This window comes from Puccinia triticina, chromosome 2A, assembly GCF_026914185.1.
Source record: "Puccinia triticina chromosome 2A, complete sequence".
NCBI lineage: Eukaryota > Fungi > Basidiomycota > Pucciniomycetes > Pucciniales > Pucciniaceae > Puccinia > Puccinia triticina.
In genome coordinates, this window is record NC_070559.1 from 3,203,463 (window position 1) to 3,219,360 (window position 15,898).

The 15,898-nt window shown below is 46.0% G+C and overlaps 1 protein-coding gene across 1 annotated transcript; it reads right to left on the bottom strand.

The window, feature by feature from the left end:
• Positions 1-478: 478 nt before the first annotated feature.
• PtA15_2A321 (uncharacterized protein) lies at positions 479-9,499 on the bottom strand (the record flags this gene model as incomplete). The annotated part of the gene is made up of 8 exons (XM_053166331.1): positions 479-531; positions 608-700; positions 784-921; positions 1,014-1,045; positions 1,169-1,208; positions 1,291-1,452; positions 1,655-1,774; positions 9,160-9,499. 8 exons carry the CDS (start codon positions 9,497-9,499, stop codon positions 479-481), a joined length of 978 nt encoding a protein of 325 aa, XP_053017563.1.
• Positions 9,500-15,898: the final 6,399 nt, after the last annotated feature.

Consider the following 15,898-nt stretch of genomic DNA (forward strand, 5'->3'; position numbering starts at 1 on the left):
GTGCTGTTACTTTGTTCATGACAAATAGGAGGAATGAGAAAAAAAACGAGTTTATCAGGAGCCTGGCTGAGCTCGAACTTGACACAAGTCCCTGCCGACAGGGAGGTTTCTTGCGCCCCGCGAGTTTGCGCCTAAACTATGTAGGTCCCTCTCTTTGGGGGGGGGGGGGGGAGACGCCGTCACGCAGGGACCGCCCGAAGGAGGTTCGGAGGTCGCTTCGCTCCCCCCAGGAGGAGTGAATAGTGGGTAGATTCTCAGTTGCATACAATTGAGAATGGGAAGGTGAGATTTTCAAGAGAAATACATAAAATTGTTTTTGGTGCTTGGATCAGCTTGGATCAGCACATATGGGGTATCACTCTTCAACGAGCACACTACAATGAAATAAATCAAATTGGTTGAAATCTGTTGAAATTCAAGTCACTCTTGATGGAAGGGCGCTATGCGAGTTCGGCCTACTTGCCGGGGGCAAGGCCGACTAGGCTGGTGGAGGTTGTTCCGTGAAGTCATGCTTGAGGCAGTCACTACACCCTAAGAAGTTGTACAGAACAGGAAGATTTTAGTAACCACCACTTGATGTTGCTAAGAATTGAAAGCTTGCACTCACCAACGATGACGCTGTTGTGATCAGAAGCTTTGTACCATGGACATTGGTAAGCGCGTGTTGACCCGTCGTTTGGGTTGTCCCAACCAATGACAACTAAGCCCCGAAGGTTTGCAACCAACGAAAGCTTCAGTTATTTACTCCATCTGTATTGGTAAACAACAAGGGGGATTACGCACCCTTGTATCCACTGTCCTCTCCTGGTTTGTTCCAATGAGTCCAGTATTTGGCCACGTGGACATTTTTAGGCTGGCCCTTTGTGATGATTCTGCCAGGATTGGGGGAACCTACGCAACCTTCATAGGTCCACTCGTCGACTGATGGATTCGCAGACAACGAAAGTCAAGGGATGACAATGATTATTAGTCACATTTCTTGACCAAGAGGCTGATGGACAATTGCGACTTACCAGTGGCCAGGTTGAAATAGCATGAATTGCGGCTACAAAAATGCCGCTCACCATTGCCTCTTTTGCAAGCTGTGAACGAAGCGATTGATGTGTTTCGACAGTCAGAGCTTGAACAACTCCTGTTTAAATACAATCACGGGATTGAAATGACTTACAAACTTTCCCTGCTGGTAAAACGGCTGAGTTTGCGATAGTCTGGAAGCTGTCACAGAAAATATATTCTCCTGTTGCAACGGCTGTTAGACCGACGAAGGCAATCACGACCGAAACGACGTACAGTTTCCAGATTGAGCTGGCTGGAAACATGTTTGTGGTGAAGGTTTTGGAGTGTTCAGGAAAGTACGATCGAGCACAAGAAGAAAGAGATGGGGGCTGTTGGTGGATGTTAGGCTGAGGAAAGCGTTGGATGGTTTCAAGAGCTCAGCTTTTATGCGCGATTCTGATCACACTACGTGGATCAAGAGCGTCTCCCGTATTCAACAGGGTGGCTTCAGCTGACGGGCTGATGGGGGCTGATGGGGGCTGATGGGGGCTGATGGCCAGGCTGTGGCATTTGTCGGATCCGAATTCGGAAACCAACCGTACCCTTCTGGGGTACAGAACTTCAATGGCCAATACACAGGTCTCAAGGCGAACTTAACTATGAGTGCCCTCCTGGGGTTCGGAGGGGGGCGCTTCGCGCGCACGGACTACCGATACATTACCAGCAGCCTCGCCGGCCACATCATCATCGATCCTGCCCTGTGAATCTCGAACCCTTCCTAGCGAGTGGAAATTGCAGCCGTTCCGTGATTTCCATTTCCGGCCCACCTGGACCCATCTCGGGCCCCGAAAAATTAAAATCCACTGCGCTCCGGCCTCCCAACCAGCTCGTCGTCAGGCTGGTCCTCTCGACGAGGCCAACACAAAGAGGAAGACGAGGGCTCAGCGGGCAGCCGATACATGAGGGCTTGCCGTGATCCTCGAGAGTCGAGACCATCTCAGTCGCCGAAGCGGCCTCCACATCCCAGCTGGTGATTGCCAAAGCCAAGGCCAAGTCTTTCGCCAAGCTCGTCGCCCCCCATATCGCGTTGCTCGACGGCATCTCCTCACGCCCGAGTTCCTCGAACGGTTGTGGGACCCCATCACTATCTTCGTACTGGCCAACACACTCGGGCAAAATGGAAAAAGCCGCTGCGCCCACCTGACGCAGGAGTCGTACATGCGCCAGGTGGGCGTTACAGGACACCAGCGTGACCAGGAGTCGCGGTGGCGGCACCATGATACACCGCTGTCCGCCCGAGCGTAGAAGGCGTCAGCATGTGCACCATCGTGGCAGATCCCGGGTTAGGCGTCAGCCAGCCACTCATGAGCGGGTCGCCACCCATGCGTTATGGTTGGGGCGTCATCTGGTGCCGCCACCCGATCGGACCAGTCATGCAGCCGCCCAACTGAGGTCCATATCAAGTGTCCCCTGGTTGCCCGCCTGCCTAGGTCGCCAATTCTGCGCCTTGCAGAGTCGCGAGCCCGATGTGCTCATCTGTGTTCGCCATCGGGCCGGCGAAGGCGCGACATGAAGAGGCATTGCGGTGCTCACCTCAGATGCCTCGGCCACCCAACCATGGGTCCGCGTTCCAGATGATGGCGCACCTATGATACTGGAGAGCTGACATCTAAAATGGCGGGCTCCCAGATGTCTGGGAAGGCGCCTTTTAGATGCCCTTCTCCCTAACTTAACACAAGTCCCCCCTGGTGGGAGGCTCGCTGTGGCAGGCCGCGAAGCGGCCCCTCCCGCAGGGAGGGACTTGCGCGTAATGTCAAAATTTTGGCTGGGAAAGAAATCACAAATGGCTGGAGGAAAAATATTAAGCCTCAGCCAACCTCCTCCTCAGGTCCTGTGGACCTGCCCCAGAGCCAAAAGATACTTCTGGACCTCAGCTTTCATTTGGCACAGGTCTCATCTCCTCAATCCAAACCATTTGCACTGTACTAATGGTTTAAAAATAAAAAAACATGAAGAAATGTAAACTAAGGATGCGCAACCATCATGCCTGGTGGATCCTGGATCCGCAAACCCGCAGATCCTACACATGTAGTGTTGCATTTTGTTGCATACAGGAAACTCAATTGTGCATATTATCAGAAAATCCAAAAATGGATCTTCAGAGCAATGTAATATCCTTCAGGGTTCCTTTGACCTTCAAAACGGATTCCTTTCATCAGTTTTGGAGATTTTTGCTCAAAGTTTTGGGTGAGGGTGCGCATCAGCACTGCCAATGAAACTGTCTATTCCGTTTTTTTTGTACATATTTTGCTGATTTTTAAATAATTATTTAGTGGTTTTGGGGTTGAATATCCTTCCTTTCCCTGCCAGACTTCAGACATTAGGCGTAAGCCTCTCCTGCGGAGAGCCCTCCGGGCGGGGTCCCCCGGACCCTCCGTTCAAGAGGCTTAGTTAAGCTAGCCCTTCTCCCAATTTGCGGGCGGCTTACATAGTAGTTGAGCCGCTCGAGCTGCACGGAGTGCGCCTGCAAAACCCTGGTTGCCCCTCCAGACTCCATTCCTGCGCCCCCAGCCCCTTCCCCACTGGACACCTGGCACTCCAAATCTGTTATATAAAGCACTGCATGAGCTATCCGCTCGGACAAGGTTGTCGGACAGACTTTTTCCGATGAGCTTGGCAGAGGCCAAGCAAGTTGCCGCACTCATTGGACAAAATAAGTCGGACAACTGCTCGCACCAGGCTGTCCAAGCAGTTGTCGGACGGAGTTTGTCCGGCAAGTTCCGCTATTTTTGAGGTCTGGATTGCGGAACTTGTTGGACAGAGTCTGTCCAACGCCTCCCCTTGGCTTTGAAGTTTGGACAGCCCTTTGTGTCGAGTCTCAATCTTGGCAATCACTCTGCTCTTCTAATCTCATCAATTTTTTCCACACATCCAAGGCTGTGTAAATGATCAGGCCAAAAAATGATGTTTTGCATAATGTAACACAACATGTGGTAACTATTTATTATGCAACAATCATGCTGCCAAACACTTAAATAATCTGATCCCTAACCAGCCTGATTTCTCCCACTTCACTTGGGATGTTTAGAAACTCAATTATAATGCATCTGGAGTTTATTTGATATGATTGAGGATCTTTGCTAGCTTAACACAATTTCCTCCTTTGGAGGTTTGCTTTGCATTGCAAGGGGTGTCAGCGCCAGCCATTGGCCATTAGAGGGGTTTAAAATTGAATTTTATAAAACTTTGGAGGTCAATTTAAGGCCTTTATGAACATAATTTTAAAAATTTGGTAAGATGTCCAGAAAAAGGTGTGACTGGTCAATCAGTGCAATTTATTAACTTTCTAAAAATATGTTCATAAACGGGTTAAAATGGGTCCTAAAGCTTAACAAATTTTAATTGTGAACCCCCCTATTGCAAGGGGTGTCTGCGCCAGCCATTGACTGTCAGCTAGCTACTGGTATCAGAGCTAACTGATCAAATAGAAAAACAAATAAATACTAAAAATCTAAGTATAAAATAAAAAGAAAAACTCCATCTAAGTAGCGAGCGGATGCGCAATAAAGCAGTCAGTATTCTTTTCAATAACCAAACGCGCCCACGCAGTAAGTTTACTGCGTAACTAAGAACAGAAAAGTACACTGCGCAACTAAGCGCTAAGAACAACAGACATACATAAAAAATAGACTGAGCCCGTCAACAAGAGAAGAGCTCTTCCTCCGAAAAGAAATTACATATAAAGAGAGCGCTCATCTTCATGATAGAAAGAGACTAAGATTCTCCTTGTCAAAAGAAGATGAGCCCTAGACGAGAGAAAAAGAATAAAGAAATGCCCTATAAATAAAGCGGGTGTTTCCCGAGTAATAGAGACTCATCTTCACCCACACCGACATCGTACATAGCACCTTCCCCTCGAATACTTGTTCGACAAGAAAGTTTACTCTGTTCAGTTGTTTTCCGTTTGAAGTTCGAATACTTCTCTAGCGCCAAAATACGAAGCGCTGAATAAACCATCTTGGTTCTCCTCGAAGAAACCTAGTCTAGATTCCTGGTAAGTAAAGGTTTAACGCAACCAACTAGTGAGTCTCTTCAGTTTCTTCCTCTCAGAAATCCTTCTTCTGGAGGTTTCTCACTGGGGCATCTCAGCGAAACAAACCTGATCATCAGGCCCCCGCTGCATCAGGCACTTCAAATACCCCTGCTTAGCAGGCCCTGATAAATTACGGAGGGCACTTAAATACCCTTAACTCCTAGAGTTAAGCCCCTCCGCTAAAAATATAAAAATATTTCTATAGTCCTCTTTATTTCAACGGTATTCTTTACCAGAAACCGCTCTATTACTTCTTTTACCATTACCCACCGGTATTTTTGCAGCTGGTGTAGCTAGAAGACTTTAGTCTTGGTATCACCATCGCTGACATTGACCTTCCAAGGCTCCAACTAGCCGGTGGCTGCTAATTTTTTGTGTCTTGGCGACTGTTCTAGGCCCACTTGCACTGGTTAAGCAATCACCTTGAGGCCTTTCTATGTTGAATCCATATACACAATCTCATGATCTGAACAAGTATCTACTACATGTTAAGAAAACCCTTTCATGCATACACTTCTCATATATGGTATTCAAAATTGCATAAGATTTTTTTACACCCGGGGAGTCCTTCCACAAGGATAACCCGTGGAATCCACAAGGAGTCCACGTGGGACCCCTGCGCAAGGTTGCACCAGCGGCTGTTGGTCCACACGTTCACAGGGTCTCCACCAACTGGGCACGGCGAGGAATCCACGTGGGCTTTTGGCTCTCTGTGGATTCCCCGGGGATTTCTCGTGGCACCGACGGGATGGTTGGGTCCACGCCGGCCCCACCACACCACCAACGGCAATTCCACCAAGGAAAACCCGTGATCACAACGGGTTGGTCAAGCCCACAATGCAGTGAGACCTCAAGCAGTGGTCTCCACGTGGCTGACCGTTCCGTCGCATTCACCTTTGGGAGGTGCGGTGGCTTGGTTAGCCTTGCGCAGAGCGGATCAAATCCACGGGTTATATCTGCAGCAGAATGTGGTACCGCCTGGGTACCATGCACTGCATTGCATGGGGGACATGGAGGAGAACTGGGACGAGGAATGATAAGAAAACAAACAACATAAAAAGGAAAAAAATAAGGCCCCGTTTGGACACCCGGTGTGATATGATAAATTGCATCATAATATACATACCACCCAATGTGCAATCCAACTGTAATAAAGCCAATCAAGAAATGATTAGATTTATAACATGGCTGTTTGGCGCATCCACTCCAGAATAATGTTGGAGTCCATTTATAACAGGCTGTTTGGAGAGCAGACAGTATCATACATGTACACACACCTAGTACACATCTTGATGACCTGTTCAACTGGTTATCTGGAGGAGTAACACCCTCTCAATGACCGGTCATATGGTCATCAAAAAGGACTTCACCTCTCAATGACCGGTCAACCGGTCATCAAAGAGGACCTAACCTCTGGATGAACGGTTTGGCCGGCCATCCAGAGGAGTTCACCTCTCGATGAATGGTTGATTGGTCATCAAGAGGTCAAGTCCTCTTTGATGAACGGTCCATCAAGAGCGTTCAGCTCTGACCGGCCATCCAGAGGAATTCAGCTCTTGATGACCGGTTGATTGGTCATCAAGAGCTGAACTCCTCTTTGATGAACGGTCCATCAGGAACGTCTCTTGGTCCATCAAGAACGTTCACCTCTCTCAATGTCCGGTTGATTGGACATCAAGAGATGAACTCCTCTCAATGACCAGTCAAACGGACATTGAGAGAGGTGAACTACTCTCAATGACCGGTCAACCGGACATCGAGAGAGCTGAACTCCTCTTGATGACCGGTCAACCGGACATTGAGAGAGCTGAACTCCTCTCAATGACTGGTTGACCGGACATCAAGAGAGCTGAACTCCTCTCAATCATCCGGTCATCGAGAGGAGCCCACCTCTCAATGTCCGATCACCCGGTCATCAAGAGCTGAACTCCTCTGGATGGCCGGTCAAACCGGTCATCTAGAGGAGTTCAGCTCCTGATGATTGGTTGAACCGGTCGTCCAGAGGGCTTCAGCTCCTGATGACCGGTTGACCGTTCATCAAGAGCTGAACTCCTCTTGATGACCGGTCAACTGGTCATGAGGACACAACCTCTCGATGACCTGTTGACTGGTCATCGAGAGGTAAAGCGGTTGACTGGCCATCAAAGAGGACACACCCTCTTGATGACCGTTCAACCAGACTCCCGAGGTTATGTCCTCTTTGATGACTGGTTGACCAATCATCAAGAGGGTCTGTCCTCTTCAATGACCAGTTGGCCGGTCATCAAGAGGGTGTGTCCTCTTCAATGACCGGTTGAACCGGTGATCATTGAGAGGTGAAGTCCTCTGGATGGCCGGTCAGAACGGTCATCCAGAGGTTGTGTCTGGATGGCCGGTCCAACCGGTCATCCAGAGGTTGTGTCCTCTTCGATGATTGGTTGACCAGTCATCAAGAGGTTGTGTCCTTCTTGATGACCAGATGATCGGTCATTGAGAGGTGCAGCTTGATGACTGGGGGGTGAGTACATATGTAGTCACCGATATATCACCCGGAAATAGAGGTCCTGACCTCTATTTCCAAAATGGCGGGGGTGATATTTTTTCGGTGATGTGGGGTAATGCATTTTACACTATCATTGGCAGCCCCAAACACCAAATAAACAGGTGTGATACCCCGGGCGCCCCCCGTTGTAAATTTCCCGATTTATCATATTACATCGCGCGGCCAAACGGGGCCTAAAACATGAAAACATGAGAGAGACAAAGGTGATGATGAATAATTAGAAGCCGTCTGCGGCACCATCTTCATCTTCATCACCCGGGGCCTCCTGGGCTCTGCCACGCAGCATTGCCTGCACTTCTTTGTCAGAAGGGAGGGCAACTGAGATGCTGGCAATCTCACGCGCCGTCTTTGTGCCATCAAAAATATGTTGGTCGTAGTCCAAGATGAGACGGCCGTACCTGATAGGTAATCACACATCAGAACATGTTTGTCCAATAAAAATACTGAGGAATAAGAATAACTTACGCCACTTTGTAGTCTTGTGACTTGTGTTGCATGGTCTCCAGGTGTCAATCGATCAGCTCCCAAGGGGATCAAACCAAGGTAGTTGTTCGATCCTGTTGACGCTGCATGTACATATGCAACCAAAGGTACGCCATGCGTACCACCAAGCTGATGTGGATTGATTCGGCCACATCGGCTTGCGTCATGAGTGCATGTCGAGGGGAAAATTCTTGCAAAACCTGATTTCTCCGCAACAAAGATTCCATCAGCCTCGGTCTTTTGGCTTTAGATTAGAGTGATAAGATGAGACTTACTGTGACAACCACATCAGTGATTTGTGGGATAGGCACAGCATTTGCCCGGGCCCCTGGCCTCGCACCGGCCATAATTTAAGAAAGGTCATTGTGATCAGCAAGTCAGTTTAAGGGATGCAGACCATGTGGAATGGTGACTGACCATCTTTGCAAGCGCGCTCTTCTCGTATTTCAGTAAATCTTGGATGAGGAGGGAGACACTATTGACGGCGTGGTCTTCATGATCAACATAACCCTCCGGGAGGTAGGTAGTCTTCCACTCGTGGTCCATTGCATCCACCTCGCCCTGCAGTCCCAGCTATCCAGTCAGCCAGCTGACAGGTGGAAAGGATGTGGATTCAAGTCAACTCACCTTCACTAATACCAGGTGGGTTTGAGGAATGAGGGCGCAGGTATCCACGGTATGAGTTCGACCATATGACTGCAGGGCTGGCATGAGGAGCTTTTGGCGACTTTTTGCGCAAACAAAGGCCTAATTAAGTCATTCATACATATGGGTTAGTCCTGTATATCCTAATCTTGGGTGGGTTGACGTACTTGGACATTGCAATGGTAAAGAAACCCCCTACTGGGATTGACATCAACAGTGGGGATATGGACGGGGGCTGGGACATGTTTGGGCCCACGCTGGGTACCAGATGGTTCGACTCAAGCTTGGATCTATTCGAGGTACATGAGCGTAGCCAGCACACTGTCACAATCAGCCTCTGACAGCTGGGCTGGGGGAGATGTGTCAGATCAAGCAAGATGAACAGAGGATGAGGACATACTTACGGCTGCAACTTGTCGGAACCGCTTGATCTGACTGACATCTAGGCCCAGTTCATCTGCCAGTTGTTCAACTGACATGGCTTCCTGTTGGAGGGGAGTTTCATCTGGTGTCGGCTCACTGCAGTGATTTTCAGGTCCGTCTGGAACATCACCCGCGTTATCGGGCCCAGGGTTGCTATCTTCATTATTGCTACGCAGCATAGGGATGATAGGGGTAAGCTCTTTGTCTTTAGCTGCACCATCCAGGTCAGGATGGATTGCAGCCAATGCCCCTTGAGTTGGGCTCCTGGCTGTGTAAGGAGCCGCAGCCAGTCGGGCCGGGCTGATAGTAGCTCGCATGGGGCTGGTGACTCCTGCTGATTTGTTCAATCAGTCAGGGGAATACATAATAAATATGTGTTCAATGCAGACTGACCTGTAACTACCGGTATTGTGCGTGCACGTAATCAAGGAGTAAAACGGCCTGTACGCAATGACGAGTTGGACATGATATCACAAATGAAGGGGTGTCAGGTCTGTATTGACGGACTGTCACTGGGTGGGGAGATCGAGCTTACCTGCCACAGATTTGTTCCTTTTATGGTGAGCGGCGAGTCTTGTCGGAGGTGGGGTTGCTTGGTGGAATCAGTTTGGCTGAGATGGTTGGAGTGATCCCCGCTGGTCGGAGCAAGCAATCCACAATCACATGTGACATTTGAAATTCTACTGGTGATCTCGACATGATATCAACTCCCGTGATTTCAACAGATCACTCTCTCACTCACCCCATTTTTCCCTCGCCGGGCTCTGATCTTCTTATTGCACCTGACCGCAGAACATCTTTTTAGATTTAAAGCATCACAATTTGAGCCGTGTTATCTCTGACTTAGTTCAAGTCAGATCTGTTGTCTTGATATAAGCTACATGCCATGCAAAACTGCCAAGGAAATTTCAACTGAAGTCCAAAAACATCCCCCTAAACATTTATTTCACAGTCCATAGAGTTAAAAGCAAAAAAAAAAATATATAACTTTCTAATAAGTCAGTAAGATTTAACACCTCTGATTTCTCTCTATTACTGCATATTTATTTTATCCAAATAAAATCCCATACACACAGACACAAAAAATTGAGATAATAGACAGCCAAAAAATATTTATATTGCTAACAACTTACTCATTCCATCATTTAAATCAAGGTCTGTTCATTTCTATTTGGATTATTTTTATTTCCTATCTGTGCCAAAAGCATCTGGAAAACCAGACATAAATCAGGATTTGTATTTCATAAAGAAATATCCAAATGGAGGAAATAGCAGGTATGGGCTTATTGGCTTGTTGTTATGAGGATTGGCTCTGATTCTTTGATTTGTCTCTATGGACCAGCAGGATTCACAAGGTTTGTAGATTCTCATGGGGAGGCAAGTTACCAATGTCATTACTGTCATGGCCGTAGAATTAAATCTGTCACACAGCACTTGAACTCAGCTGCACACCTGAATGCTGTCAGTCAGAATGTTCTTTTGAGCCAATTACATCTCAGGGAGCTGACAAAAGCAAACACAAGTCCTGTGGCACAGCGGGGGCCTTCAGATATGGATTTGGACCATACCTGGCCAGCTCAAGATTCTGTTGATGCTGAACTCCACTTCCCCCAGGTGATCCAGCCTGAGTATGTCATCAGAGATGATGATGATGTAGGATTTGGCTCAGATTCATCTGGGGGGAATGAGGCCCCATCAGAGTATTCTGATGAATTTCTCTCTTGGGATATGTTTGGAGAATCAATAATTGAACAACGTGAAGAGGCCATAAATCTTGCAAAAGCACAAGACACACGTCAAGCAGGTGGTGCACCAAAGGTCAATTGGGATCCATTCAACAGTGAGGAAGTAAGACCTACTACTTGAGATTGTGTTTCTATCATTTGACTCATGATATTTCTGCATCTTACTTTCCAGGATTTGATAGCATGCCTCATTATGGGATATTTGCACACTCTTATGTCACGTGTAACATACCTCCAACTTAGGATTATCCTAAAAATGAAGAAATTAGCTCTGCCATATTGGGATGCTGTACGTAATTCAAGAGTAAGAATAAGAAAGCTCCTGAACTTTGTCAATAAGGAACTCATCAGTGTGTGGGATAATAAGATATTCCACATTAGTGTCAAAGGAATCTTGTCTAATGTAGTTAATTCTTTGACTGTAGAAGCAATAGGGGGGTTCACAATTGAATTTTATAAAACTTTGGAGGCCAATTTAAGGCGTTTATGAACCTAATTTTCCAATTTTGGCAAGATGTCCAGAAAAAGGTGTGACTGATCAATCAGTGCAATTTATCAACTTTTTAAAAATATGTTCATAAACAGGTTAAAATGGGTCCTAAAGTTTTACAAATTTCAATTGTGAACCCCCCTAATGAGTATTGAGCTGATTTCATTTTCTTCCTTTTCATAGGAATTGCTTAATCCATATGTGAATGGGCATCTTGAATTTTATCCCCATGACCCATGTGGCGATCCAATTGACAGCATTTTTCAAAGCTTCAAATGGAGAGAAGATCTACCACGTGACATCCAGGTGCAAATGGTGAAAATTGAATCAAAGCATTTTTACATATATGAACCCACACAGCTGAAATCAGGTGAAGTGGTGATTCCCACCTTTTTTTACAAGGCCAAGGGGAAGTTGTATGCAAAATGCTATTCACCAGAATTTATGCCACATGAAACTGGAGATGCATTTGATATCATTATACCGGCGGATATTAAATTCACTGAAACCCACCACCAGCGGGTTGTTGATATCAATAATTTTGACAAGGTTTATTCAGAAATCTCAGAAATTCCCATGGGAGATGGCACATACATTACAATCAAAATTGGTGATAATCTTTATGGTGAGTGCATCATTCATTATAGGGTCAGCCTAAATGCACTCCATAAATTTACTTCATGCACTCCAAAAGTGAGTTGATGGAGCATGCACTCCAAGAAAGTTGGAGTGTGGGCCCCAGCAAGCCAAAAAAATTGGAGTAAGCCACCATGCACTCCATTTGCTACCAAATTTAATGAGTGTCCCAATAGTTCACTCCATACAATTGGAGTGCATGGACCCAGTACTCCCTTCCTGATATTTTTCTCCCTGAAAAAGGAGTGCCCCCTGCACACTCCAGCATCAAGTGGAGTACTCAATGAACAACCATCCATTGGAGCACACCCCTCCGCTTGACCAGTCATCTTGTCATGTCCCCAGTCTATGGTTAGTCTCGGAGTGGGATGTGCACTCCTAGAGTGACCATACTGCTCAATGGCTGGCCATCAACAGACACATTCCACTCGCTGGACGGTCATCGGGCAGAGCACACTTGATGACCGGTCATTGATCAGTGGGATGTGTACCCCAATGACCAGTCATTGAGCGCAGTACACACCTTGTTTGCTGACCGGCCATTGAGTGTGATGTTCACACTTGATGGCCGTTCATTGAGCAAGATGTGTATTCCGCTTGATTGCCGGTCATTGAGCCAAGAACACACCTCGCTTGATGATCGCCAATTGAGTGCACATCACACTTGCCGGTCATCAAGCGGGGTGTGCTCCGCTGTGGAACTACTCAAAGGGGAGAATAGAGCTTGGAAGGGAAATGGATAGCAACACTAGTACTAATGTAAGCTAAGCAAGGGTGCTGAAGAGGCTGCCTTCCTGACTAATGCTGAGGGGATGAGAGTAACACTAAGAAAAAGAAGAAAAGGTGTGGCTGATTTTTGCTTGATCTTAGGAGCTAGTACTATGAGCTTAACTACTGACTACTGAGGGTAAGAGAGTTGGAGTAATGGTTGAAAGGGGGGGAAAGCAATGGGCAATGGTTCAATGGCAATGGGTTGATGAGAATGGGCACTTATAATTTCTGTATCTAAAATTATATATAAATTCTGCATGAGGTACAAGTGAGGGGGGAAAGACAGTTCTTATATGAAGGAAGGATGAGCACAGACAATGAGGAGTTCTGGCTATGAGAATGAAGGTTGTACAAATGAGGAAAAGTGATGTGAACATAGTAACAGTATGTAATGATGAGCAATGCTGAAAGGGGAATGCTGGTTATGGGAATAAAAGAATGTACTAATGGGGAAGAGTGATGAGAACATAGTAACTACTTGTAATGATGAGCACTACTGAAAGAGGTAAGCACAGATCCAATGATGTAAGGTGTACAATAGGCATAGTACATAATAAGAAATGTATGTAAAGAGTTTAGTATGTGAGAATAAATATGTAAAAGGAATTTACTGTAATGATTCAAGTAGGTTACTAATGAAATGAGTATTGTAACTAATGAAGAATGTAGGTTGTCTGTAAGTCTTATATCCTTTATAACTACTGAACCATTGAAGATAAGGGGGTACTATGTATGAGTGACTATAGGTGAAATTTGGCGTAGAATCTGAATATGCAATAATAATGAGGTATTTGTGAAGGGTTATGGGGAAATGGGCAATGTAATGATGAATATATGTAAAGAAAAGCAATAAAATACTACTTATGGTTTGGAATGGAGCACCACATCCTCCCCCAACTTATTTTCTGTCCCCAGGCAATGCACCAAAGATAAGAGTGATCCAGAAAGAGTTGAAGAATGTTGAGTCCAAGAGTCCAAAGTCCAAAGTCCAGTGTTATTCCTCCAAAGGGTGAAATCCAAAGTCCTGAGTAGCAGTCCAAATCCAGAGTCCAGTGTCCAAAGCCAAATAGAATCCAAGTATAATCCAAGTCCAGTATATCTGAGTCCAAGGTATCCAAGTCCAATCCAAAGTCCAATAGTCCTATGTATCCAGAGTATCCATAGTCCAGTATCCAATCCAAAGAGTCCAGTATCCAAAAGAAGGTCCAATTATCAATGAGGGGTGAATGTTTAAGAAGATCTAACTCTGCTGAAGGCAATATCCTTGAGACAGACACATATTAGACTAATTTCCACTCTGAAGAATACAAAAATTTTCCAGCCTAACTGAGGCTAAGGAAGAGCAATGCAATGATGATGATGATTGATGGGATTGATAATTGTAGTTTCTGAAGGTTTGTGAATGATTTGAGCTTGAATAACTGAGTTTCTGAGTGTCTGAATATATAATGTAGAGTCCTTTGAAGAGAATTTGAAGTCCAGGGAGGTTGATAAGCTGTCCAAGGAATGTTATTGATCCAATTGGGTGGTTTCTGAAATTGTCCCAGCAGTAGCTAGAAGTTCAACTAAACTCTTAACAGACCTAGATAAATCAAAAGGGATGAATGAATTATCTAAAAGCCATACGCCAGTACTGCTAGTTTTCCTAATTAATCCTCTATGTGCATCATAAGTAATTAGCTGGCACCTCCTGATGGTGTGACCATTCTGAAAGCAATATAAACATCTATACTTCCTGTGTTGAGAGGGGGTTGGATAAGGCTGAATCCCAGGAATGGAATCCGTGGTGGAAGTAACCATAATGGTGGAGAAGAAAGATTTCGAATATGAATGATTGATTGTGATGATAATGATGATGATGCCGGAATTCCCCCCCAATGACTGGATGAATGCTCCCGGAAAGATGATCCATTATTTCTCTTCATTTTGTCCAGACGGGGAATGGAACATGTGTCCCTGCGCGTGTAATGTCAAAAGAGGGGTCCTGTTATCTGAGCGGGGGCTCCATACGGAAAGCGCGCGTGCGGAACGCCAACAAAAAGGAAAGAAATGGTCGACCTGTATCTTCGGAACGGCTCGATGAAAATCCTCGAAACCCAGTCCATTCGAAAGAGCCGATTCTGCAGATTAAAATGGTATATACTGATTATTTTTAAGGGTTGATTATCGGTTGTGTAGGGCCGATTAAAGATCCAAGCGAAATCCGCGGGCGCGCGTAGTAGTAACACCGCGTAAATGTAAGGTAATATGTTTTCGGGGATAACTTGGGTTTTCGTCGATGAAAAGTTCTGATTTAAGGCTCATTAGAAAGGCAAGAAGGAGGAGATGAATGGACAACCGAGCAATATTAAAGATTAATTCGGCCGATGGGCCGCCGTGGACGCTGAATGAAAGCCGTAAATGAGGCCGCGTAAATCCTAACAAAGCTTCGAGCACTTATAATTCCAAAACCGCTCGATAGAATCGGCTAAAACCAAGTTCAAACAAAAGCCAAGATCGGAAAGATGAAACTAAAAAGGTGTAATATGTATTTTGAGGCCAGCCGAATCGTTATTGAAACGCTCCAAAGTTTCATTACGGTTTCCGCGGTTTCCACCGCAAAGAAGTTGAAATCCAAGGGATACATAACGAAATAAACCAAAGGTACCGCCGAGGGACTGCCCAAATGGACTCCTGCGTCTGAAGAGGGTGTTTAGATGAAATGATCGCGGTATTTACGCGCCAGGAGATATTGGAAAAGGGTAGATTAAACTGGGTCAAACACCAGAGTCAAAAAAATTAAGAAAATGAAAGAGAATCCGCGCCAAACGATTCTGAGCGGTGAAGGCGTCCAAAGTGACGTCATAATATGAATAAGAAGCGGTATCTATAAGGCCCCAGGTCGTCGGCCAACGGAACAATCCCATTATCGCGCTACAATATCCGTAATGTTTGCCTCCAGCGCCACTTCCACGCCCTCATTGCTGAAAGATATCATTGAAAACTCGATAGATTATTCGTCCAATACGTCCATATCATCTTCGCAGCTTGATGAAGCGGCCGTCATTAGACCTTCCTACAAAATCCCCTTTTCT